The 24,388-nt window shown below is 45.8% G+C and overlaps 1 protein-coding gene across 6 annotated transcripts in view; it reads right to left on the minus strand.

Annotated features, from left to right (window-relative positions):
- Positions 1-24,388, minus strand: part of tcf7 (transcription factor 7) — a 66,084-nt gene that overhangs the window by 41,047 nt on the left and 649 nt on the right. For all 6 annotated transcript variants that reach the window (XM_047606611.1, XM_047606614.1, XM_047606612.1 and 3 more), the window contains exons 2-3: positions 24,092-24,161; positions 22,672-22,778 (exon numbers count right to left, since the gene is read on the minus strand). In XM_047606611.1, the coding sequence (XP_047462567.1) occupies positions 22,672-22,778; positions 24,092-24,161 (177 nt within the window). The remainder of the gene's footprint in view (positions 1-22,671; positions 22,779-24,091; positions 24,162-24,388) is intronic.

A 24,388-nucleotide genomic window follows, 5' to 3' on the forward strand; every position in this document is an offset into this window, starting at 1 on the left:
GTGAAGGGGGGAAAGGGGAGGGAGGGATAAAAAGAAAAAAAAAATGGACACTGCACAACATCAGAAAGGAGTTTGGCTCCTGCAGAAGTCATTCATATAAAAACCAAGGAAATGTTTAGACACTGAACGCATCACACGGACAATGAGCATCAGCTGCGTTCATCCCCTGCTAAATAATTTAACACGTTCCCGATGTTATTCATGAGGACGTTTCGCGTACAAGTCGAACGATAAAGATTAATGAAAAAAAAAAGAACACGTGTGAAGGACACACACACACACACACACACACACACACACACACGGAGGCAACGTAACAAAAGTCACCATCATCCCTGCGCCGTCTTACATCATCGACCGCCCGTCCCCAGAGCTGCACCTCAGCGGCGGTTCTTCTGAATCCAAAAAAGAGGGGAACCCTGCTCCTCTGCCCATCCAGATCACATTACACATGGCTCAGGGCTCTGATGTGGCTTCAGATAGAGAGCGCACAAACCCCGGCCCACAACCACACAGACCAGCTCAGCGCAGGCCCCATCCTGTGGTCTCCTCGCTATGAAAGAATATTTTTGAATGCCTTGTACATTCCCTAACTATATTCCCCGTGCAACATGCTGCTCTCATTTAGATGGGCCTTTTTTTTTTAATAGGGGGAGAAGACATCATCCATGCACGTCCATGGAGCTACACAACACGAAGACAACTTCTGGTCTAAATACTCCAAACACTACAAAGCTTCAGCGCAGTTTCCCCCCCAAAATAAACGATCCGTCGTTTGAAAAAAAGCGCGGCTCTAACACCACCAGGAGCCATCGCCGACAACCCGAGACAGAAATCCTCGAGATCTTAATCAAATAAATCACCGAACAACAATAAACCAGCGCACATCATCGTCACGTCACACGGCCAGCGCGCCCAGCGAAGCCGGCGGTAAGTGTTCACAGACGTGCACGTGTCTGCATATCACTGTAAGGGTGTTAATGCAGCTCAGCGGCCCCCGGAGCTGGATCCAGTATAATGGATCAAACGGGAGAACGTGTAAAGCAGATGAACGGAATAATGAAAGCAAGGAGGGCCACCGAGCAAGAACCGCGGTGAAAGCCAAAAAAAAACTACTACAAAAGAGAGCGGAGGAGCACGCAGACAGGAGGACACAAACATTAATGTACACATGCACATTCACAAGCATCGCGCTGAATGCATATCGAAAAAAGAAAGGGACAAATAACGGGAGACGCGCGAATAAAAGGAAACAACTGATTACAAAAGGAACCTTGACGCACGAAAAAAAACCCATTACAGCATTGTCAGCGTCAAGCTTTTCATCCGTCCCTCTTCTCTACACATCAATTAAACCTGTGTCCGTTGGCCGGGGTCTTGTACTATATTAGCGCCCCGCCGCTCCTCGCTGCCTCTGAGTGAGTTTCTCTTTAATCTTCAGGAGATGCTGCCATTGATGGGGCTATTGATTTGATGTTGCACCAGCTGCTTTTATCTCCAGGAACTCAAAGGGGTGCTAGAGAGGAGAGCTGCACTCCCCCCCGCCACGTCTGACCGTGCAACCCTGGTTTTTTTTTGGTTTTTTTGGTGGTTGTTGTTGTTGTTGTTAACCTGAGGTGGTCCTTTTCTGAGACTGGTGGAGAGATCATCTGCTAAAACCGTTAATTACTAAATATACAATCAATCAACTCAAAAAAAACAAGACACTATAGTTTTCCCAGCTTCTGGGCGACCTCTAGGGTGACACCGCCCAGGCCTAGAAGATGGAAAGGTGCAAATTTGTGTCTGCTGTCCAGGTTTTTTTTTTTTTTTTTTTTTTTTTTTTTTAGGGTGACCAGACGTCCCCAGATTTCTGGGGACAGTCCCCGTTTTTGGATGACCTGTCCCCCGGTTAAAGCTGTCCCCAAAAATGTCCCTAATTTTAGCTTTTTTATGAATGACAAAAAAAAAAAAGTGTTGCGCACAGACTACAGTTATTACGGTAGTCGGTCACGCTGCTATTGACGTTACAGACGTCGCAGCTTAAATGTGTTTCAATATGAATAAATATCTCAAAATAATTGTCCATTTCATCTTGATGACATTTTATTTTTTTTTTGTGTTTCCCACCATCAGCAGTCACAGGGCCACGACAACGTCGTTTACACTTAGTGTGGGATTATTCTACAATATTTACTCATCACCACAGTAAAATAGTCCATCCTTAGTCATTCTACTGCATTAATTAATCTCTCAACCAGTAGAAAATGCTGTGAACATCACGCACGAAAAAAAAAATACCATGAACCAACAAGCATTTTTGTAACCTTCGAGCGAAACTGCTCGCACCTAAATCCCTTCGAACCAAAGAGAAAGAGAAAGGAGTTTTCTCTCAGTTCAGTCCCGTAAACTGTGTCGAGGATTTCGACATTGCGCCGCTCCACGGGAGTCGTTTGTGTATGTTGGGAGAGTGGAGCGAGGGCGCTGCCATCCAGCTGACCACACGTGGAGACGGTCCAGAAGAGCCCTGGCGAGAGCCAGCGCTGGTGCGTGTCACCGCATAGCTGCATGCACAGGCCCGGGGGGCCTCGGTGCACAGCAGCAGCAGCAGCATCACAGAGACCGCCCGCCTGCCAGTACTCGCCATCTCCAGGGGCACAACGTGCATAATGTATTTATGTTCATGTGTGCATCTTATTTCTTCTATGTGCTTGTCTATGTTTTCGCCAGTATGTGTGTATCAGGGTCCCCCTCGAGTGCGTGGCAGGCCTGTGTTTAAACGTGGTGCCTGCCAAGCTGCCCCGCTGGCTAACAGGGCCGGGGTTGATATTCCGCTATCGATCATCTGTACAAATAACATGGTGACTTACCCAGCGTGTAATTATCACCCCAAAATAAAGTGGCTGGCTCTGCTTATGGACCTCTGCCTTTAAATCAGCTTTCGGTCATCTGCTCACTCCTGCCCCCCGTTTTCTCCTCCTCCTCCTCCTCCTCCTCCTAGCGCTCCTCGTGTCAACAAGAGTTCACTCTCGTTGCACCTTTTAAAGTGTGGATCCTCACACAAGTTTTCCCCGTGGGCGTCACACGGGGGAAACTGAGGCCGCGGGACGGGTTTTTGTGTCAGACGCTCTGGCAGTTTTCCACCTAGGGAAGATTCTTCCACAGCTGTTGCGAGAAGTGGCGCGAGGGCTCTGCAGTGCCGACAGTGAAAACGCATCCAAAACCACAACGCCTTGAGGAGGGAGGCGAGTGACTGACAAAAACCATTTTACCTGGATCGTTTAAGTCACCGCTTGTTCCGTGTGAGAGGAGAGGCAGAGCGTGTTCCGCGTCTTTACCTTCACACGTCAAGCCTTTTTGTCTGCGTTGACGGGTTCTTCTTCTGACTTTTGCACTGAATGAAGGGTCTGGGTTCAAAATATGCTAAGAAACCCTGGCGTCGTCCTTTAAGAGGACTCGTCACCCGCTCGTCCATAAATCCGTCGCTCCCCTGTTTTCGTGCCCTCGTCCCTGCATTCTTCCGCCCCGTCCCTCCGTCGTTCCCATCCCGCCTGTAAAGTCGTCTGATGTTTGCGTCTGTGGTCGGCTGAATTGTTTAGTCGAGATTTGTAATGTAAATATGTGGTCGCGTATGAGAGCATCTCTCCCTCTTGATGCCCTCCCCTGTACGTGCACACACACACACACACACACACAAACACACACTGCATATTCGGAGAACAACCAGCAGCTGCCTGGCTCAGCTCCGTTACTCCTACTAAGCCATAATTGTTACCGGGCCTCTCCTCTCCTCTCTCCTCTCTCAGTGCCGGTCCAACCCCAGCCAAGCGGCTAACCATCAGCAGCCCTCATGGCTTGCCCGGGCCTCCAGGCCTCCGGGCCTCCGACCGCCCTTCGATGGAGCCGATAGTCTCCACATGACACACACACACAGCACACGGGACGGACGGCGCACGGCCGCTCCACTTATACATAGCTCGTTTATGGAGCGGAGGACTTGCTGTCGAAGTAGCGTGGTTGTGAACAGCTGTAAATGTTTTCAAATGAACAACTTGACTGTTGCGCTTCTTATTAGGGCTGGGCGGTGCAGCGATTCATGCCGAATACTGGTGTATGTTTTTTATTATGATACGAATTTTTTTAATAAGACCGGACCATTTTTAAGGTAGCGCTTCTAAACACGCGTGGTGGGACTGTGTCGATACGAGGCGTAATGAAGATGGAAAGGTCCGAAAAATGAAAAAGCAGCAGAACAAGAAGACTTTTAGGATGACCTGCCCCCCGGTTAAAATGTTAGCTTTTTATGAATGAGTAAAAAAAAATGTTGCGCACACACTACAGTTATTACGGTAGCCAGTCGTGCTGCTATTAACCTTACAGACATAGCAGTTTAAACATGTCTACATATGAGTAAATATGTCATCAAGTAGTACTACACTACTAGTGTGGGACTATTCTACAATATTTACTCATCACCACAGTAAAATAGTCCGTCCTTAGTCATTAATTCTTCTCTCAACCAGTAGGAAATGTTGTGAACACGTGATTACGCATGAAAAAAACATGACCATGATATACATTTTTGGTCATACCACTCAGCTCTACTTCTTATTTCCCTTCTGTTAATATTATTTATTATTCATATTACCTGTACAAAGCTGCTCACATGTCCTCCCCAACAGCCCTAGGGGACAAATAAAGTTTTCTGAATCTGAATGTAAAGTCTTCAAATATAAGATCCTAAGAGTTTCCTAAAGCCCAAATACACTATTAGTCAAAAGTTTGGACCAACATTCTCATTGAACCGAATGAGAAGGTGGGTCCAAACATTTGACTGGTACTGTACATCTTCAAACTCTATATTTATTTACTGCAAAATCCCAATTAGTAATCATGAAACTGGGGGGAAAAGTTGCACCACTTAATGGCAGGAGGCAATTTTCTGTTGATTGTCTCATTCAATGATCAACAAACAGTCGACAGGAGCATCCTTTCACTTCCTCAGAATGTTTTGCTTTGCCAGACACCCACTAAATTCGACTCCTTAACGTTCGCTTTACACAACTGCTCAAACATCTGGACCGGTGCCAGAGCGGCCTCATGTCACAAATGCAAACTACTCTCTTTCCATATCTGTCAAACAGGGCGGGGTGGTGGATCCACAGATGTGTTGTAGATTAGAAGTTCAACTAGATGTTAATAAATCTTAAATCACAGCACCAGAAAGTCATTTAAAAAAACATTCAAGCCTCCAGTGGCGGAAAGTGATATAAAAATAATGATTTAAAATATATTGGCAAGGACTTCATGACACGTATCACGATACTTGAGGTCACGATACGATACATTATTGCGATATTATGATATAATTCATTGGGCAAACTGAGACAAAAAACTATATTAATCCAAATGATCCACTTTCAATTCATTGCACTTGTACAGTAAAAGTGGTGGTGGAGGTGCAGAAGTTGTTTGGCCCAAAACTTTTTCTTTTAAAATCGATACTGTATCGTAAGAAAAAATATCGCGATACATTGCCATATTGATAGAGTTATTCTAACCATTACACAGGACGATAGCCCTACGTTAGTGAGTCAGCTTTTATTCTCCTTGGAGGATTAATTACAAAAAATAAGGTGAGGGAACTCTGTCAGCACTACAAGCTCTGCCTCTCGTCGCCACATCTCCTTCACTCGTGTGATGAGTCTCCCTCTGTGTCTATTTATCTGTTTCTGAGTCTTAAAGTCTCTTCCTATGTCTCGCGTTTAATCTCGGTCCAAAAGAAACATGGTGGGGAACCAAAGAAACCAAGCAGCTCGGCGGAGGCCAAACCAGAGATCGCTGCTCCCATCCTGGACTCCTTCCCTCCTTCCCTCCTTTCCTCCCCCCGGCTACCGAATGTGTGACGCTGCTGTTGCAAAGCACCAACAGACTTTTCAACCACTTAAAGTTATGATCAAACTCCACTTTTTTTTTTCTTTTTTTTTTATGAAGAAGAAGAAGAAACACCTCAGCCAGAGCCAACGTGTTTCAAGATAATTTCATGTCGTGCAACAGGGTTTTTAATTTCCAAGACTTCTAATTTGCCCTTCTTGTGTTCTTTCATGCAACACCTGGAAACTGTGACCTTAAACTTGAAATCTTTCCATGACGAGCGGCGACAAATCTACTGATTTTCCACTTTTTGTTGTCTGATTGATAAGTAAAAAAAAAAAAAAAACACACCTCCCATTGAGACTTTACGAGATTGCTACATGCTGGTTTAGACTGGAATGATAATCTCTCTAAAAATATCTAAACCACATTTTACAACTTCTTCTTTTATGAAAGGATTTTCCATTTTGCAGGTTCAGATGTCTTTGCAGATAGCGACTTCTCCTCATTTTAAGGTGGTAACAGGAAAAAAGGAGATGCAGTTGAGCAAGTGAACCTTTAAAATTTTCCACCAACAACACAAGAGCAGAACACAGTTAGGGAGGAGCCGCAGTGTGTGTTTGTGTTTGTGTGTGTGTGTGTCTCTGTGTGTGTGCAGTTCAGGTGACAATGAGACTCGAGGCCTTTATTTTCCATGGTAAACCACAACAGGCTTAACCTCACTTAACTGTACACAACAAACGCAGGCATGCTCACGCACAGACACAAACATATAAGAAGACTAAGATGCTCTTGCATGCACACACACACACACACACATTATTGCCAAAACTTTAGTAGTAAAACTTTGCCCTGAGTTGAGTTTTATTGCACATGTAAAATGGAGGTCTCCCTCCTCTCACCGCGCTTCAAATAACACTGTTCGGCTCCACCGAGTTTGATAATACTGTTTCTGTTTTTGCAAGTATAAATATCCAGGTTTTATTTCATGCAACGGCATCCGACATGCATCCAGGCAGTGTTTTAAGGCACTAAATAAGCTTTGTCCACCCCTGAAAAACAGGCTACGCCGTGGAAAAGACAACCGTCATTTGAGAAATGTCCTGTAAAACCTTTATTTTCTTTTTTTTAAAATACTATAAGTGCATATATTAAATATGGAACAAGGGAGTTGGAAAACGTTGAAGGGGGGGCCGGCGCAAACACAGTGAAACGAATACAGAAAACTAGAAACGTGTCTATAAGCGTGCATATTCAATACGTCTGTATTTGCATGTTTATTTTCGTGTTGGATATTTCTTCTGACTCATTTGTATTTTCTAGAATCAAATGTCATACGGTTTTTAAGCAGCGAGCTTTCACAGACAGAGGATGCCACAACACAGCCAACGTAATGAACACGAAGTGATCGGTTACTACTTATAATGCTAACAATTGCTCATTATTATTATTATTATTATTATCATTTTAATCTTGGAATCAAACTCCTCGGAACGAAGAGGCAGCGGGGGTTCCTCCGAGGTCATTCTGGGACCTTCCTCTGCCTGTGGTGAAATCGGGCGAAAGAAAAATAAATAAATAAATAAATCAACAGTTCTTCTTTCCCTGATTTGTCTAATCAGAACTGCATACCACGGGCTTGATGCTTCCTTAATGGACGCTTAATTGAAACCAGCATTTTGCCTCGACTGGCCTGGGATTAATGCGACTCTGCGGGGGAGCGACTGGAGCCTGCGCGGCGTTCAAGCTGCGCTGCTCGTTTGAAACAGTGTCAGAGTTATGGCTGTCTTTAATTGGCGGCATTAAGACCTCGGGCCCTTTTTAAAAAGAAAAACAGAAGGGAAATTAGAGCATGAGATGGGGTTGTAGGGGAGAGAGGGAGAGAGAGACGAGGGGCAGAATCAGGAAGAACTTATGGTCGACTCGCTGCGAGGCTCAGTAGGGGAGCCAACGAGCCCTCTGGGGTCCTGACAATGGGTTGACTGTGACTGCGCCCGCTGTAAATCTGCTTCTGTCTGGAGCTTGATTCAACGAGGGGACCATAAAAACATCATTTATGGAGTCTGTTTGTCTGACAGCGTGTCTGTCTGTCAAAACAGAGAATCCCGAGAAGCAGCGGAGCCTATTCCACAAGAATGACTGCAGCTTGAAGATGGCGATGATGGATGAGCAGTCACATCCAAACATTTTTTCTCCCCCCCCCCCCCACCCCCACCCCACCCCCACCCCACGTCATATTTATCGTTTGTTTCTGCGTACGTAACTTTTATCGGATTTCTTAAGAGTTCATTTGGCCACAAGAGACGAAAAAACGTTGCAAACACTGACATACGAGATGTGGGTTTTCTTTCCTTTTTCCAAAACATCACACCCCTTTTCTAGGTCAGATCTAACTGTTGATAGACTTTGTAGGCTTTTTTAATTGAGGCGTCTCAACGAGCCGTTTTTTTGCATATTGTACTTTCTCCTAATTTCTAGAAACGGGAGAGAAAAGGGACAAGCACTGAGTAAAACCCTTCACCTATATAGAATGAAAACCTAAGGATTTTATCCGTATGACTGGCGCTGATGAACTGAAATTGAAAGTTGATACAATCACCGTCTCTAAATTTGTTCAGTCTTTCCTTTTGAATCGGGGCGCTTTAAAAAAAAGTGCGCAAATCAAATACCATCTGCGTGACACCAACGATTAAATATTTGCTTGGAAACGTGGCGAGATGCGTCGCGAGTCACGAGCGCCGAACAGAAAGTCCCTGACCGAGCAAACGCCGAAGCTCAGAGCCGCCCTGTCAGCCCAGACTTGAAGAAATAAAAACAAATAAATAGATCAGCGATAGCGAAAATGATTCATTCTGGCTGTGGCAACTCTGCCGCTCTGTTTGGTTTCTTCAAACAGGTCCACTTCCTATTGTTGAAAGTAAAAACTGACTTTCGAGAGTCAAATTAGCCCTGGATTTACGTTCTGTTTTCCTTGAGTGCGGTGGTGAAACGGTTAAAGGTGTTCTTAAGGTGTCAGAGTCTGTTTCAACTGGGGCTGTGGTTTTGTTTCACCAGGTGCACAACGCGGTTACCGTCTTCTCATTGTTTACTGCTAACTCCCTTCCGCTACTGCAGTTATCTTCTTCCTTCTTGCTCTTGATTGGCCTCCCTACCTCTTTCAATTTGTTTTTTTTTTTTTCTCAGATTCACTTCTTCAGCCACTTTGCCCCCTCTGCCTTTCCCTCCATCATCCTTCCTCCTCCATCTGATCGACCCAATCTGTACCCATCTGATAAATCAGATGTCTTTCTTTTGTTGTTCACTTCCTGCCCACCCACCTCTTCCCTTTCATCTGTCCTTGGTGTGCATACAGTGTTTCCCACATACATGTCCTGTACTATGTGCAACACCTACACCGTCACGCACGCCCCCACCCTGTCGCACACACAGACACACACACACACACACACACACGCTCACACACAGACCAACCACAGTGCGCTGCATATCTCAGTTGCTCTAGTTTTTGTTTGGCCCTGAAAAACGTTCACACAAGCTGATTTACCACAACACCTCACACACCTACACACACTCATAACACTGAATAAAAAACGCTTTATGAACTCAGTTAACTTCCTGACACATACTTAGCTGTCGGTGACATCAACATCTTTGTTGTCATTAAAGCTTTTTGTTTGTATTTTTTGCGCGTCCTCCCTTTTCAGAATCTCACTCCTCCCTTTCGAGGCGGCGAGTCGCTCGCTCGAGGCTTTTCCAATCGGCTCCCCGAATCACGATTAGAATCGCGGCGTTTCCATGCTCTCATCGCGTGCCCGTTCGTGTGTGTGTGCGTGTGTGTGTGTGCGCTACGTCTCCGAGAAGCCTTTAAGTTTTCTGCAGACGAACACAAAAGGGTTCCCATGCCCCCAAAACGTGGGGATGGGTGTCGCTCTATAGTTTGCAAAACACGGGCGAAACAAAGGTAGGAAATCAATTTGACGCATGGCTGGGCTCCTTTTGAGGAAACCTGTTGAAGAGGGAATTCCTCCCCTTTCTGGCCTTAAAAAAAAAAATGACATTAACAGATGGGACTCCGCGCCAAAAAAACATATGTGCTTACACAAACTGAAGAAATGCGCTTAAGATGTTGGCTGCGCTGAGGGGGGGGCGGTTGAGACAATTGACAACAGGACAGGTGGGAATAGCTGTAATAAGCTATGGGAAGGTCTGGAAATGTTAACAGCAGAATTAGTCACATCGGCCGGAGTGATACGTAACACTGTCTGCTGTTACAGCATGTGAGCTTAATGTTTGTTTCGGTGGTTGATCTCTACCAGTAGAAGTAAAATATGCATCCCAGTAGCTCTACTAAAGGACACAGACACTAGATTTGTTTTTGTTTTTTGCCAGATTTTTCCAATGACTCCCAGTTGCATAATGTTCGCACCAGTCTGCAGTGCAACCAGTCAGTGTGACCTGACTTCTGATCAAACTCGCCAAAAGACGACGGGGACTAGCAGGAATATCAAATATCGATACCTGGACCCAGAACTGGAGGACAGATTCGTCTTTAGCTGCGTCACCACTGTCTTTATAATGTTGGTTATAGACACATCTGTTAAACATGTCGTCCCTTAGTTTGTTAGCGTGTCCTCTGCTTTAGTTACAGGACAACAAGAGTCACCGACGACTGGGACGGGCTTTGCTGTGGCGGCAAGAGGTGCGTGGATATGCCGAATATTGATGCGTCTGCATTCATGTCAAGGTTCGGTGTTGAAAATGAGACTCGTTACAGTTTCTCTGGAGGAACGCCCAACAAAATAGGACGATTTGTAAAGTGGCCCACGACTGCAGCAACGAACGCGAGGGCGTCTTCGAGAGTGGAGATCCACCAGCACGCAAACAGAGCATCAGCTCTTGGTTGGTGGTCTGTGGCTTAGGTTTGCAGATGTGTCCTTATCTGTTGTGTTTAAGAGAAGAACAAAACATGCACACTCCCTAAAGCCGATGCTACCGTCTAGCACGGCGACTGCTGCTTTCCAGTGCACTGGATTCTAAGTTGTAAGCGGTTTGGTTTTTTCGCTCACACCTATGACACCGAACGACGTTCGTCTTCATCGAGCTTACGCGCCAAGTGTAAGCAACTCTTTAAAGTTCGTAATGACGCTGCTGAATGGTCGTTTACAATAGTCATTAGTTAGTGAAGGAAATAACTCAGCACTGATCTTTAGTAAACAATGATTCAGGCCTTTTAAGGAAAGGTGGCGACAAATAAAGTTTTACACTCAATGAATCCGCAATATCACGAGGTAAAAGTCTGAAACGGTTCCTTCATTCAGAGGAAACTTTCATTCAACTGCAGCTGCATTGTGTGTATGTGTGTGTGCACGTGTGTGTTCGTGATGTATGTTAGTGTGTCAGTGTAAATAATAGAGAAGGAAGTGAAGACGTACAGTAGAGCCTGTACTACGAGTTCATACGAGTATGTTTGAAAGTACTAGTGGTCTGGTGCATTTTACTGTGTGTGTGAGTACAGTGTAAGTGTCATGGGTATAAATATATATATATTGTGTGTGTGTGTGTGTGTATGAATAGCATATGAAGGTGGTGGCTGCTTCCTTTCCACAGAGTATCATATGAGGGAAGATAGACTTCTGCTTGTGTGTGTGTGTGTGTGCGCACGTGTGTGTGTGTGTGTGTGTGTGTGCGTGCGTGCGTTTAAGATCACAGCCATGTGTGCTGGGCTGCTTCATGCGGCTGTGGAGGCTCCAGCTGGTCTGGGCAGAGCCACGGGCACCGGGTGGAGAGGGGTGGTGGTGGTGGTGGTGGTGGTGGTGGAGGAGGAGGAGGGGGGGGGTGGGGGGGGCATGGGGTTAAGGTTTCATTTAGTCGACTATTTTTACGAACACTATTTTAATGAACGTGCATATTAAAATGATGCTAAAGGTCAGCACGCGGAGGTTGAGGTCTGGAAGGTGAAACGAGTGGGAGAAGGTAAAGTCATCACAGGACGTTATCTGCCACTGACATCGGCACACCAAATATGGCTGCTTCTTTCTTCTAGAACTTAACATTTTGCACATAACCCCTGCGTTTAACGACAATTTCTAGAGCTGCCTATTACTCAGTCATGGCAATTGATCCCTTGACTGACAGCTGCATTGATAAGAGATCACTTATTCAGCCATTCTCTCACAAATGTCAAGCGTTTGTGCAGATTTTCCTGACCTTCTTTGACATTCAAACCTATGTCTTTAGATCTTTGTGTGGGAATCGCAGTCGGTGTGAGTACGTCACATTGGCTGGAAAACTTTTGTGACATTTCAGCAATCAATCGGGAAACGTTTGCTGCTTAAATAGAGCGACGATCACGGCTCGTTTCCCGGCGAGCGGTACGTCGGCGCGGGGTCACGTAGCGGCTCTTCTCGGGAGAAGACGGTTTTAATTATTAAAAACAAGGCAGAGGGAGAAAGAGACGATTAGAAGGTTTTAAGGTTCGATCGATCTCGAAAGGCAGAGGAAGATATCCGTTGGCGAAGCCCCGTCCTGTACATACATCCACACTCAAAACAGGATTGTGTCGTTAGCTACGCTCACTCTGGAAATACACACAACGACTCGGCGTCTCAGACCGTAAACAGGTTGTAAATTTCCGCGCAGAGGACATGGTAAATATGTGTATGGCCGTCACACTGTCTGCTGTTTGCAAACAGACAAAGGGCCAACACGGAGGCAAACTACACAAGTGAAGGAAACTGACTAACACCTACACAAGCTGATGAATATTTCCAGTTTGCATGAGACAAGCTGCTCTTAACCGTCTTTCTCTGCGCTGCTTCAGGAAGCTGTAACGTTACACACCAGGCAGGCTCATCTGGATTGTTTAACTAATTTATATTAACCTAAAACCACGTGACGGCGCATCAAGGTGGATCCATGATTACTAAACATCCCAAAATAAATAAAGATTAATCTGCTGCTGGACATGATTTGGTTTCTTTACTTTTCTTTTTTTTTTTTTTTTTTTTTTTTTTGGAAAGTACGAGATGAATGTGAGCGCGCTGCTGTGCGTGGTGGAGGGTAATTCTAGTCTCGAGCGATAGCGGCTCTGCTTTGTGAAACTGCTTGATTATTGACAGTAATGGAGAGGAAATGAAACAAGACTTTAATTCCCATAGGTCACATGATTCAAAAAAAAAAAGAAAAAAAAAACACTCTCACTCACACATAGACAGAAACCAAGTGTAAGAGCGTAATCACCTGAGCATCACTCGAGCACATGTCACTTTTGCACAACAACAAGTGTATAAAAATACGACATGTATGTTTCATTATCTCACTGGTTTTGCTTTCGTCAAACCAAGAAATAGTTTCTTATGGCAGGAGTAAAACCTCAGTTGGAAGTAAACTTTACATTTTACATGCAAAGTAGTGGCATGTGTTCATTAATGTGTTAACGTATGTGCACATACAATAGCTGCTGGAGTCTATTTATCCATTTATTTGTTTCATTTTCTACATATGGCGACACCGGCTGAGGCTGAAAGGTGGATGCCTGACTCTGTGGTTTACTGGGACATTTTCCACTGACCAAGGTCACACCGGGGAGGAGGGGTTCAGCCTCTGACTGTGGCCCACTGACCTACAAACTTTGTGATGTGGTTGTGCGTGCGCGCTGAATCCTTTAATGTCCACGCAGGGCGGCCCACACGCTGATCCTATTAATAACCTTCCCACCACTGCTGGTCCCAGTTAGACTCTGCCGATTACCGCGCGCAGAAAACACGCTTAAGTGGCAAAGAACGAGCCGCCGCGCTTTTAAGCGAGTCTTTGTTAAATTAAATTAAAAATGTCCATTCTCCGCGCTTCAGTCTGGTAATGTTTAAGTTCAGTTGTTTATTTGTTCATTAAGTTCATTCTGTGTAATTACAAACATGGAGGCATTTGGCTGTAGCGGCGAAGCGAAGCTTGCCCGCTCTTTCTACCATAAAGTCTAAACCTGGCGACGCGAAACGTTAGAATCTGCAGGCGGACGGTGACACACGCCTGCAGATTCTCGTCGCATGTACGGGACCATTTTAACTGGGAGACCGCCGCCGTCACTCATTAACTACGAGCCGAGCGCATGCATCTGGGAGGTCCGGGGCGGCTCACTCTGTAAACTTTGCGTGGCTTCGCTCCGCAGGGCAATGACTCACCTGGGGCGCAACACCCGACAACACGCGAAGATCACGAAAGGGCCCCCGCGGACAAACAGAGAGAGGCCCAGACCAAGGGCTGATTTTAGACGCGTGACCTCTCGTCTCTGTTCGAAATCGTCTTCCTCTCTCGGTCCCGCTGAAGCGTGACCGCCGCCTCGGCGTTTGCAGCTCGCTGCAGCGCTCGACTGTCCCACTTTCTCCCCCTTTCATTCTCATTTTCAAACTCTCGAACAATGCGCGACATTACTGTACATGAACCTAACCTCAATTCTCCACATGACACTTATCTCTCCTGCGACACCTCCGACACCAGAAGAAAAGGGCAAACTTCAAGACTGAGAGCGAGTGATCGGTGAATTGGAAGAGAAAAACTTTCCCGAGCTAGCCGCTCCGCAAAAACAACGCACCCGAGCACATCCGAACGTCTAGCAACAGGGTGGCAACGGGGACGAAGCTAATGGCTGAAGGTGGCAAAAGCGAAAGGCAGATGGAAAGAAACAATTCTTCAACATGTTTGACCTCTAGCATCTTCTCGTGACAGGAAGCGTGGGAGGAATTATGGGAAATGTGGTCTTCATTTAAAGAAACAGTGAGCGCCAGCGACGCCGCATGAGGTTTGCGATCTGTCAAAACCTCTCGTGCTCGTTTTTGTTTCTCTCCGGGCTTTAAATTGACGTTCACCCCTGACACGGTTAAACGACGCAGCGAGCGACACGTCGAAGAGCACGGACGCGTGACAGAGAGAACAAAAAAAAAAATGGAGTTTATAATAATCAAACAAAGCCACAATTCCTTTGCCAACACCTGTCTTTTACTGCTGTGCCGCACCCCCCCCCAGCCGCCCCCCCGCCCATCCTCCCCGCCACCCGCCCCACCTTCCCTCAACGCCGGAAAGAAATAAGTGGATGAATAATTACAGGTATAAACACCTCGGGGCCATCCAAAGGGGTTTTTTTTTTCTTCTTCTTCTTCTGATATTCTTTTAAACATTTCCGCCTCTTGAAATACTCTTCTGAACTGTTTCTCTTCAGGTGCCTTCACAGGCCGCTACTTCAAAGCCGGCGGGGCGATGAGGAGGCTCTTATGGTCATTTGTATTTTAATCTTAACCCCCCTCCTCCTCCTCTACCTCCTCCTCCTCCTCCCCTCCCTCCATAATGCTTTACCCCTTTACCTCTACAGCACTCCCTCCTCTTTAAAACCCTATTTATCATCTGTTTTGATCTTCTGCCCATATTTCCTGTCTGAGAAGCGGCGGGCCCTTTCGTCTACCTGGGGCTGACTGAACATGGCAACCTGTGACAAACAAGTCCACCCACAGACTGGGTTATTTAGACGTCGTGTGCATCTGTGATGTTCCTCACCGCAGGGGTACAAGTCCTCAACCTGCATTGATCTGTACTAGAAATTTCATTTAGTGACCAATTTGCACAACATTTGGAGAATTAAATATTCTTATTTTGCACTATTTGCCAATATTGCTGCCATGAACCCATGAAAATGAGCCGCTAATTACTAGCTGCACGCTCCAAATAGACTTCTCAATAGGCTGAATGATTAATGGTGCTGGGACCAATATAATCTGATAAATGTCCGTCCTCATTCCTGATCTCATCGAGTCATGAAGTCACTTATTCTTCTCCTTGTCCCAAAGATAAAACATAGCAAAAGGTGAATGGGAGCCCTGCGCGATTCACCATTACATTGTATAACTTCTGCAGCTCATACATTAGCTTGTTTATGGTTTCTAACAATACATTTATTTAGTTATTAATAGAGATGCAAATGAGGAAACTGGTCTCGCTATGAAGCGAGGGGGATTTCTGCGTGTTCGTCTGGAGCCGTAATGAAGCTTTGCCGTCTTATCGTTTACCCTCGTTTCACCGACTACAACTGTAATCTCGCACTTACATACATCACAACAATGGCCAATTAAGCCGCTGCCAGATCCTCAGCCCGGCGACGCTCCTCCTCGTTTCGGAGCGGCGGATATTTCTTAAAATCTCAGATGGGACGCGACGTCGATGCGACGTCAAATGAAAGGTTTCGGTTAATGCCGAAGGAGAATAAAGCAGCATTCTGGTGGAAGCTGCGTTTCTTCTAGGCCTCTTAAATCCGCGTGAGTGGGGTCCTTATCGTAGCGAGTCAGAAGCAGGGAGCCCCCCCCCGCCCCCCCTTCCCAGCTCCGCTCATCCCAGTCCTTGGGTCTGCATGAAGGAGGGATTAGGGAGGCCTCAGCCTGTGTTGCTGCCATTGTTTACCAAGGGACTAAGGGAAAGCTGAACAACCCCCCTGTCAACACCGAAACACAATGGGAAACAAGGAAGTGGCAAGATCCTAGAGACTTGCACACACACATGCCATTCCCTTGATCTTGGAGGATCGACCTCGTATTATTTAAGAGATACGAGGAGGAGGAGGAAGAGGAGGAGGAGGAGGAGGAGGAGGAGGAGGAGGAGGAGGTGGTGGAGGAAAAGGGGGGGGGCAGACGCTTTCTGAACAGACACGAGGAAGACGAGGAGAAAAAGTTTATAAGACGCGAAACTTCGACGCAAAGCAAACACAAACAAGGCGACTGTTGAAGTGGGCAGACACAATCAAACTGATATTTCCATGCATGACTTGGAGATTCTAGTTTCAGTTCAGAGAAAGCCACAAAAGGGACATTTTCGAGGGCCAAAACGTTCAAAACACGCACTCCAGCTGAGCCGTTACAGTCCTAGAAATGACGATGCTTCACCCCTACCTTTCCCAAACATGCGTTTTTTTTCTCTGGTTGGTGAAATGAAACGTCAACTGCGCAGGAAATTCCCCCCTCCGCCAGAAACAAGAGCACACTGAGCTGTTAAACGCACATTTGTAAATTCCTCTGACTGGCCTGGCAACGTCAACCCCGGCATCTAAATCAAACATTTACCGTTATCCCGAAGAAGCCGGTTAATATAGTGATGCGTTTACAGTCAGTGTCCAGGTGCACAGAGCGGGAAAGTGTTTCACAGCGGCGTGTTGTCTTCGGAGCTTGTTGACGTCTTCGTGTGACCACAGCTTCCACATCACAGGGAGTTTCACAGCCTCTCTGACAGCGATGAAAACTGCATGCAGCCAAATATCAGATATCAGGTTCAACTGCCTCAAAATTTTTCAGATGATGACCCCGCGAGTAAAACAAGGCAACCGTCTCTGAGCCTGCACACAAGGTTTCTGTAACAACTGAGTAAAAGAGAAAACTTCATCGGGCTCTCATTAAAACTCATTTTGACTGGAACATGTAAAAACTCAAATCCAAACTAAACAATAAACGCACCAAACGCGCCGAGCCCCTTTGATGCCTATTCTTTTTTTCCCTTTCTTTTTTTTTTTTTGATTAAAATCTCGGCTTGTTAACATGTAACCGCTAACCATCGATCTCTCCTTGAGCGTTAGTCACTGGCCACTTCACAAAATGTACAGCCCCCGTTTTTTTGTTTTAGTGGGCAGGTCAAAACAAAAAAAAAAAAAAAAAAAAAACACCACCATCCCACCTCCACGAACCACCAGACAGAATTAGATCTTCTGCTGCTTTATTTGACAGAGAAGCTGCCCCTTCACAGCGCTACTGGTGCCCACCTAGTTATTAATGTCGTCCTTCTACCGGGGACGTCGATGGGCTTTTACTGCGAAGCCTTTTCAGGAAGTGCAGCTTGAGTCACAGAAGCCACCTGACAACTTTTTGATTGATTTAACAAGGGTCCAGCGGAAGACACGGACATTTTTCTGCAAAATAAAGCACTTTAAAATATTATAAACCTATTATTGCCTGAACTCTGTCCTTCAAAAAACCGTTGCACCTCCTCCTTGTCAATTAACCTCTTATCATTCAAGCCATTTTGCAAAAAAACTAAAGTAAATTGATGCACATTTTGGAGCTCGTGCAAGGTCTTGGTCTCTTCTGAAAGGCACGACTCTGAAGTTTCTATCATAAAAGTCATAATCCACATTTCTATGTGGTATTGTTCTTGAGTGATCAAAGTTGGCACACACCTTTTACTCAAACACAACTCTGATTGGTTCAAAAAGCTACTGCGGTTCCATATACCACCCAACACTGCCCACTAATACCAGAATTATTAGGGGAAATTCTGCTCTTATTAGTCAGCCGTGCAGGTGTGCGATAAATGGTCATGTGATTAATAGTAACCACAGCATTTTTTTCTATTCGTTCTCTCTTTGCTTCCTCTGACAATCCCTGAGGAAACTCCAATCAAGCGTCGATCAACACCTGCACTGTAGGGATAAACATGGTTGTTTTCAGCTACTCAGAAAACCCTCCCAGCTCCCAAGCTCCCAAATAAACCAGGTTCTGTGCTTTCCAACAACAAGGCTGAATGTCTGATACCTTTAACTCAGAGCTAATGGAGCTTTATCGCGTCTCCAAGTTTTCCATTTTATAGTTCGCATGTGCCGTAAAAAGACACAGAGACGTCGACAGATGCTCGTAAAAAAGATGGTGAAGACAAGAAAAGAAAAGGCAAACGGGACAGAGAGTCTGGAGAAAGACGGACGAGAGAAGCGGTGGAGTCTCCCCTTCAAAAAAAAAAAAAAGGCTCACGATCCCTTCAAAAACACCGTCTGCTGGTAATCCACAACGTTACACACGTCCACACAGCTGGGGGAAGAAGGTCCCGCGCACGTGCTGCGCTCGCGCAACACACGGCAAACATTAGCACACAAAACACACCGTGAACCCCCGGATACAAACACAAGCTCGAGGCAACAGAACTCGAGGAGAAAACATGCAAATGAACGCAAAAAAAAAAAAAAAAACATGGCAAAACCTTAGATACATACAAAATACTTAAACAACAACCATGCACACACACACACACACACACACAAATACAAACACTGTCTTACACACTCCAGATAAAGCTTTATCCAGAGACAACAAGCCGAGGGAGTTTAGTCATATCTCCGAATCCCCGCAAATCTCCTTCTTTGGCCACTTCCCCCCGAAACGACGGCCGATATCTCCATTAATGTAACAACAGTGAAATGTTCCATGAAATGCTATAATACAGAGCATTATCGCTGAGTGGGATAAGGAAAGCCTTCGTCGAGGCAGGCTCTCTAGCGTGCAGACACTTTGTAAAAAAATGACATCAACGGAGATTAGGAGCTTGTTTTTATACAAGATGTTAATATTAATACCAAGATAATGTGAAAGCCATTTATCCATCTTTGTGTCAATTCCAGATTTTTTTTTGTTTTTTGTTTCTTTGGTTTGGGGAATAAAATCTTTTTGCGACGGTGCGACAAGGGGTCGTGCTTTCGGATGGGGTCTGCATCCAAACTTTGCTTGTGTCGGGCAGCGACGCATCAGTTGCCCACAAATGCATATTCAAAGAGAGACCAATAAGCTCATATAAGAACTAGACGAGGCGTGCAGAATGAAACATATACCCACACGCTTTACCCAGAGATGGGGAGCCAAAGACTCAGACAGACAAATATTACAATTAATTTCTGACTTTCAGCCATTCAGACGACGCTCTCGCAATGAGCTCAGCAGTTTTACAGGAACACACAAAGCTTGTGAGAAACTGTTGTTGTGTGTTCGGCTTAGCCAGTAAGTGACAACAAGGCGACGACACGGCCTGTGGATGATGTCTCTGAAAGGTTAATGGCTCCAAAAGGCTTTGAGCTCTAAAAGATGTTCAGTTTACAAGGGTGAGACACGACAGTGAGTGCTGTGGGTCTGCGGACGAATTATCCGTCGATCGATTTCACGGTTTAACGCAGATTCTTTTGCATTTATCGCCTAAAGAGGTTAAAAGTATCTCTGCAGAGGCCGAACACATCGCTTCAGATCTGAACCAGCACCAAAGCCGATCGATCGAATCCAATAATGTGCAGAAAAAAAGAAATCTGCATTTAGAGATTTAGAGTCTGCCCTCTTATCACCGAGTTGACCAAGAAAGCCACATAAAACCAGCTATTGACCGAAAGCGCATCAATTATTCTGATAAATCTGCCTTCATCTCCTTAAATCTGAGCGGCCGCCGCTTATTGCGCCTCATGAATATTCTCCGGGCGGGCGCTGCTCGTCCCACTCCCAAATCTCAACGTCCACTATCTGGACAATGAGAAGAAAAAGGGTTTGCTCAGAAAACACAGCAGCTGAAGGGAGACTTCCTTAAAGCGTGAGAAGAAACGAGCGGAAGGACGCGAAGCCGCTGCGCGAACGACGCAGCGCGGTGCGCGTGACCCCGACACCGTGCGCGCAGTCGTGATCCATCTCTTTCAATCCATAATCACCCCCCCACCACCACACACACACACACACACACACACACACACACACACACACACACACACACACACACACACACACACACACACACACCCCCGAACACATCCCACATGCAAAACCACTACTCTCAGCCTTTTCAAGTGGCAGGTAGACGAGGTCCGATGCGCCGCTACAGCCTCACAACGAGCGGGCTAATTACAAGGGAAGCAGCAACAAGTGAGCATTGTGTGGAGTCTCGAAGAAACACGGGGGGAAAGAAAGTGCTCTTTATCCCCCACACACCCCCCTCCTCCTCGCTCCTCACCTCACTCCACCCCACCCCAACCCTCCCCCCCTCCTCCTCCACCCTCCACCTCCCATCCCACCCTCGACAAGAGCAAATCTTCTGAGAGGCGCCTTTTGCGGCGCTGCCACTCCACGGCCGTAACGAAGAGAAGAGGTCGAGGCGAAGTGGAGACGCGCCAGCGAAGCGACGCATACCATCACACTTTGCTCACCGTGCTTGTCTGACACGATGCCGGATGTGCCGCGTTATGCAACGACGAGCTAAAACGACGTCTAAGGAAGCGACCGCGCTCTCTTGCTCGCACCAGGATTCATTCAATTATATTCTCGACCGCGGGGTAGAATACCAGACATGTACATGCTCTTCCACCGTTAAATAAACAAACACCTGAGCTGTTTTTTATTTCTAAAAGCAACTCAAACTGAATCTTTGGATGACGACGACAACAATTAAGTGACAAAAGCGCATGTGGAGCAAAAGAAAAAAAAAAAAAGAAAACTACTTTCACAGACGCTACAAGACTTATTGAAAATAAAATTTAACTGGCCCGCAACAACTGTCAGCTTTTCGTTGACCCTCCGCTGACCTCCTTCAAATCTTCCATGACCAGCCGCTGACAGCGTCGTAAAACACTCTCAAAAACTTCAAAGTGTCATTAAAAAAAGGACAGAAAATAAATAAATAAATCACGTTTTCTGGCCGTCGAGCAGATTTTTGTGATACAGCAGAATCCTCCTCGACTGCGCCTCATATTAAATCAGCCTGCAGCACATGTGATCTCACAAACAGGCGTCTATGCTGTTTAGCAACGTCTTGTCTGCTCGAGCGGGGGGGGTTAATTCAGGCAACAGGATTACACAGCATGTGAAAAATGAATTAGGCACAACTCCTCATGTTTGGTGCAATTAGTCAGCCTATCCACGGTTATTGGCTCTTATGGGTGACTTGAAGGGATTTTGCGATTAATTTTTCAGGCCCGTCTGGCTGGATGAGTGATAGTGCATACTTGAAACCCTTCCACGAGTCTTTCTGATGTTTCTTTTAGCGGTTTAACACTCAGACGTGCTACTAAGGCCGCTGTAAACCTCCCGTCACCATTCGGCACGAACGGATGGAAAACGTCATGTGAAACGGTTCGCGATGACGACATCAATCACATTTCGGTGTAAACAAAAACAAGTTCCTTTTTTTTTTTTTTTCTGCCTCGTGAGGCTGCGGCGCTTTGATTTCATTTCCACCGCTTTAAATGCAGCTTTATTTTACGAGGCAGTTAGTGTTCAAAGCCAACGCAGAGCACATGTGAAGTTTGTGACCGACTTTGCAGCGATGCGACAGCCTCCCGAGCCTCGCAGGGGCCTCCTCTGCACCTACACCGTCCTTCGCCCCGCCAGTGCGGGCATGTTTCAGCACCGTGCCGAAGCAAATTGACTGTTTGTGCTTTGTAATTTGAAGGGCCGAAGCATTTCTCGGACCTCAGCGACAGATGAGCGCCTCACGCAAGGCGTCACATAACCGAGGAGCTCAAATAAAAATCAATATTTGCTAAAGACGTCGTTGTTCGAGACCACTTCAAAGGGAGGGGGGCCATTAAAAATTCTCTGTAATGTTATAAAAAATGTTTAGTCGAGGCCCCAGTCTGCTGATCGAAGCAAAAAAGGTTCAAACTGAGTTTTTTTTCTTGTTTTTGCCTGATGTAAGGACGAATTTCCTTTTTTTTTTTGCACAAAATCCACCAAAAAAAGACCAAAACAATCCCACCACTTCATCATTAACGTCCATGTGTGTTGCCTCTGCAAACATGCAAAACACATCCATCCAACTAGTGTGTGTTTCTCTTATACTTCTTGTTTTCTGTGGCAAAAAGCAGCCCCACCAACACTGACAAATGCAGACTTGTGAAGCACCGCGCCACCAACACTAAAGTCCAAAGTTGGGACATGAAGTGACCAGATAAGTCTGCCCTCAGCTACTGACACAAACCAAAAAATAAAGAATAAAAAACATTAAGAGAAAAGCAGTGACCAGTGCACTGCAGCCAGCAGGAGAAAACGTAAGTGGACTTACAGATGGAGAAACGGAGCTGTTGGGTAGGTAGGGGTCTGGCAGCATCAGGAACGGATAGCCAGGGTACGTCGGTGACTTGTACATGCCTCCATCTTGTTGCTTCGACACTGAGGTCAAAAAGAAAAAGAAAAAAGAAAAGAAAAAACAATTAGAAACTCTCAAAACAAACCTTTATAAGGCCACACTTGCACATTTGTTTATTAATTTTCCCTAACCAGGCTCTTTTCTTTTTTTTAGTTTGAGCATCAATGTGGTATTTCTTAAAGCTGAATTCAGAAATGTTTAGTTAGGTGAATTATACTTACTCCCACAATGCTGGTTTAAGCACAAGAAAAAGTAGGACCAGACACCCCAAGACAAATGTGCATACAAAGCAGGTCAGCTATTTACAAGTGTTCTCGTCACTACATGTTATATCCTTGTATGAGCACAGGCTACAGTGCTGGAGACAAAAGTGTTACAACCGTCACCTAGCCCGAGAGGCGTGAACTACTGTAGCCTATGTGTTAATTTATTTCCTACCACCGCCCATATTAGGCATCAGAGGCCCCTCTCTGTGTGTGTGGGTCAGCTATAACTAGCTTATACCTGCTCGCCTCGAGAGACAAACATAGCCACTCGCGACGCTGCAGAGCATCTCCAGCAGGTGACCAAACTTTGAACGTGGCCAGAGCCGGAGTGACACAACGTGAGACAACGCAATCGCGCTTAAAATATAAAGTGATGCCTGCGGGTTTCGGTTTTTCCCCCCCACTCCGAGACCCCCGGCAGAAACCGCAGAACGGCGTCTTATTATGAGGATTTCGAACGTTTATGTCCCCTTTCTTTTTTTTTTTTATGAGGTGATTGTTACACAAACGAGTACACGGCCCGGGGTGATGCTTATGATTAAAGCTGCCATGTATACATTTATGTGGAGGGGGTATTAGGGTGGTAGGACTACAGAAAAGAAACCTCTCAACGCCCCTGGCTGACCTCTCCTTTTGGTAAACCATTGGCAACAAGTTACACTCTAAAAAATAAAATTAAAAAATGGCTCAAATCACGCTAAAGATCTAAAAAAGTACGTCGTAGACACACAAACACGTAAGGCTCCTACGTATGATTTTGCTTTTTTTGGTGAAAGAGATTCCAAACAGAGGAAATCTTTTCATCAGGTGACTCATCTGAGAGATAAAAGCCGAGGAGGAGGCGCTGGACATTTTTTACAGTGTACACCTGAAAACAACTCTTTGAAGTTAACGCAGCAGCAGCAGCAGCAGCACGTGTACTCGTGACCAAAATACTTGTTACTTTGACACAGTGGGTGTATTTTTTTTTTCTTTCTTACAATACGGCTATAGTGTCCCCTGAAATACAAGTCCGCTCGGAACGGATGCGAGCCAGTGCGTGGGTGTTTTCTGAGTGTTTTTCTTCTTACCACCGTCGAGATGCTCCCGGTGTTTGTCCGGGAAGCCCCTCTGCTCGCCCTGCTGTCCCCGTCTGACCGCCTGGAAGACACGGCGAAAGTTACTCCAAACAACAACAACAAAACACAACAGCAGCTGCAGCAGCAACATATAAATAAAGAGGTTCTACGTAAACAAAAAAAAAAAAAAAGGCAACGAGCACGGCCGTGGGACTGCGAGTTTTGTAGTCACACTTCATGGTTCACTTCTGATATCCTGTAGTAAAACCTGCATTTTACTACTGGGACGCGAAGGTAACTCGCTGCGCG

This window comes from Mugil cephalus, chromosome 15, assembly GCF_022458985.1.
Source record: "Mugil cephalus isolate CIBA_MC_2020 chromosome 15, CIBA_Mcephalus_1.1, whole genome shotgun sequence".
Taxonomy (NCBI): Eukaryota; Metazoa; Chordata; class Actinopteri; order Mugiliformes; family Mugilidae; genus Mugil; species Mugil cephalus.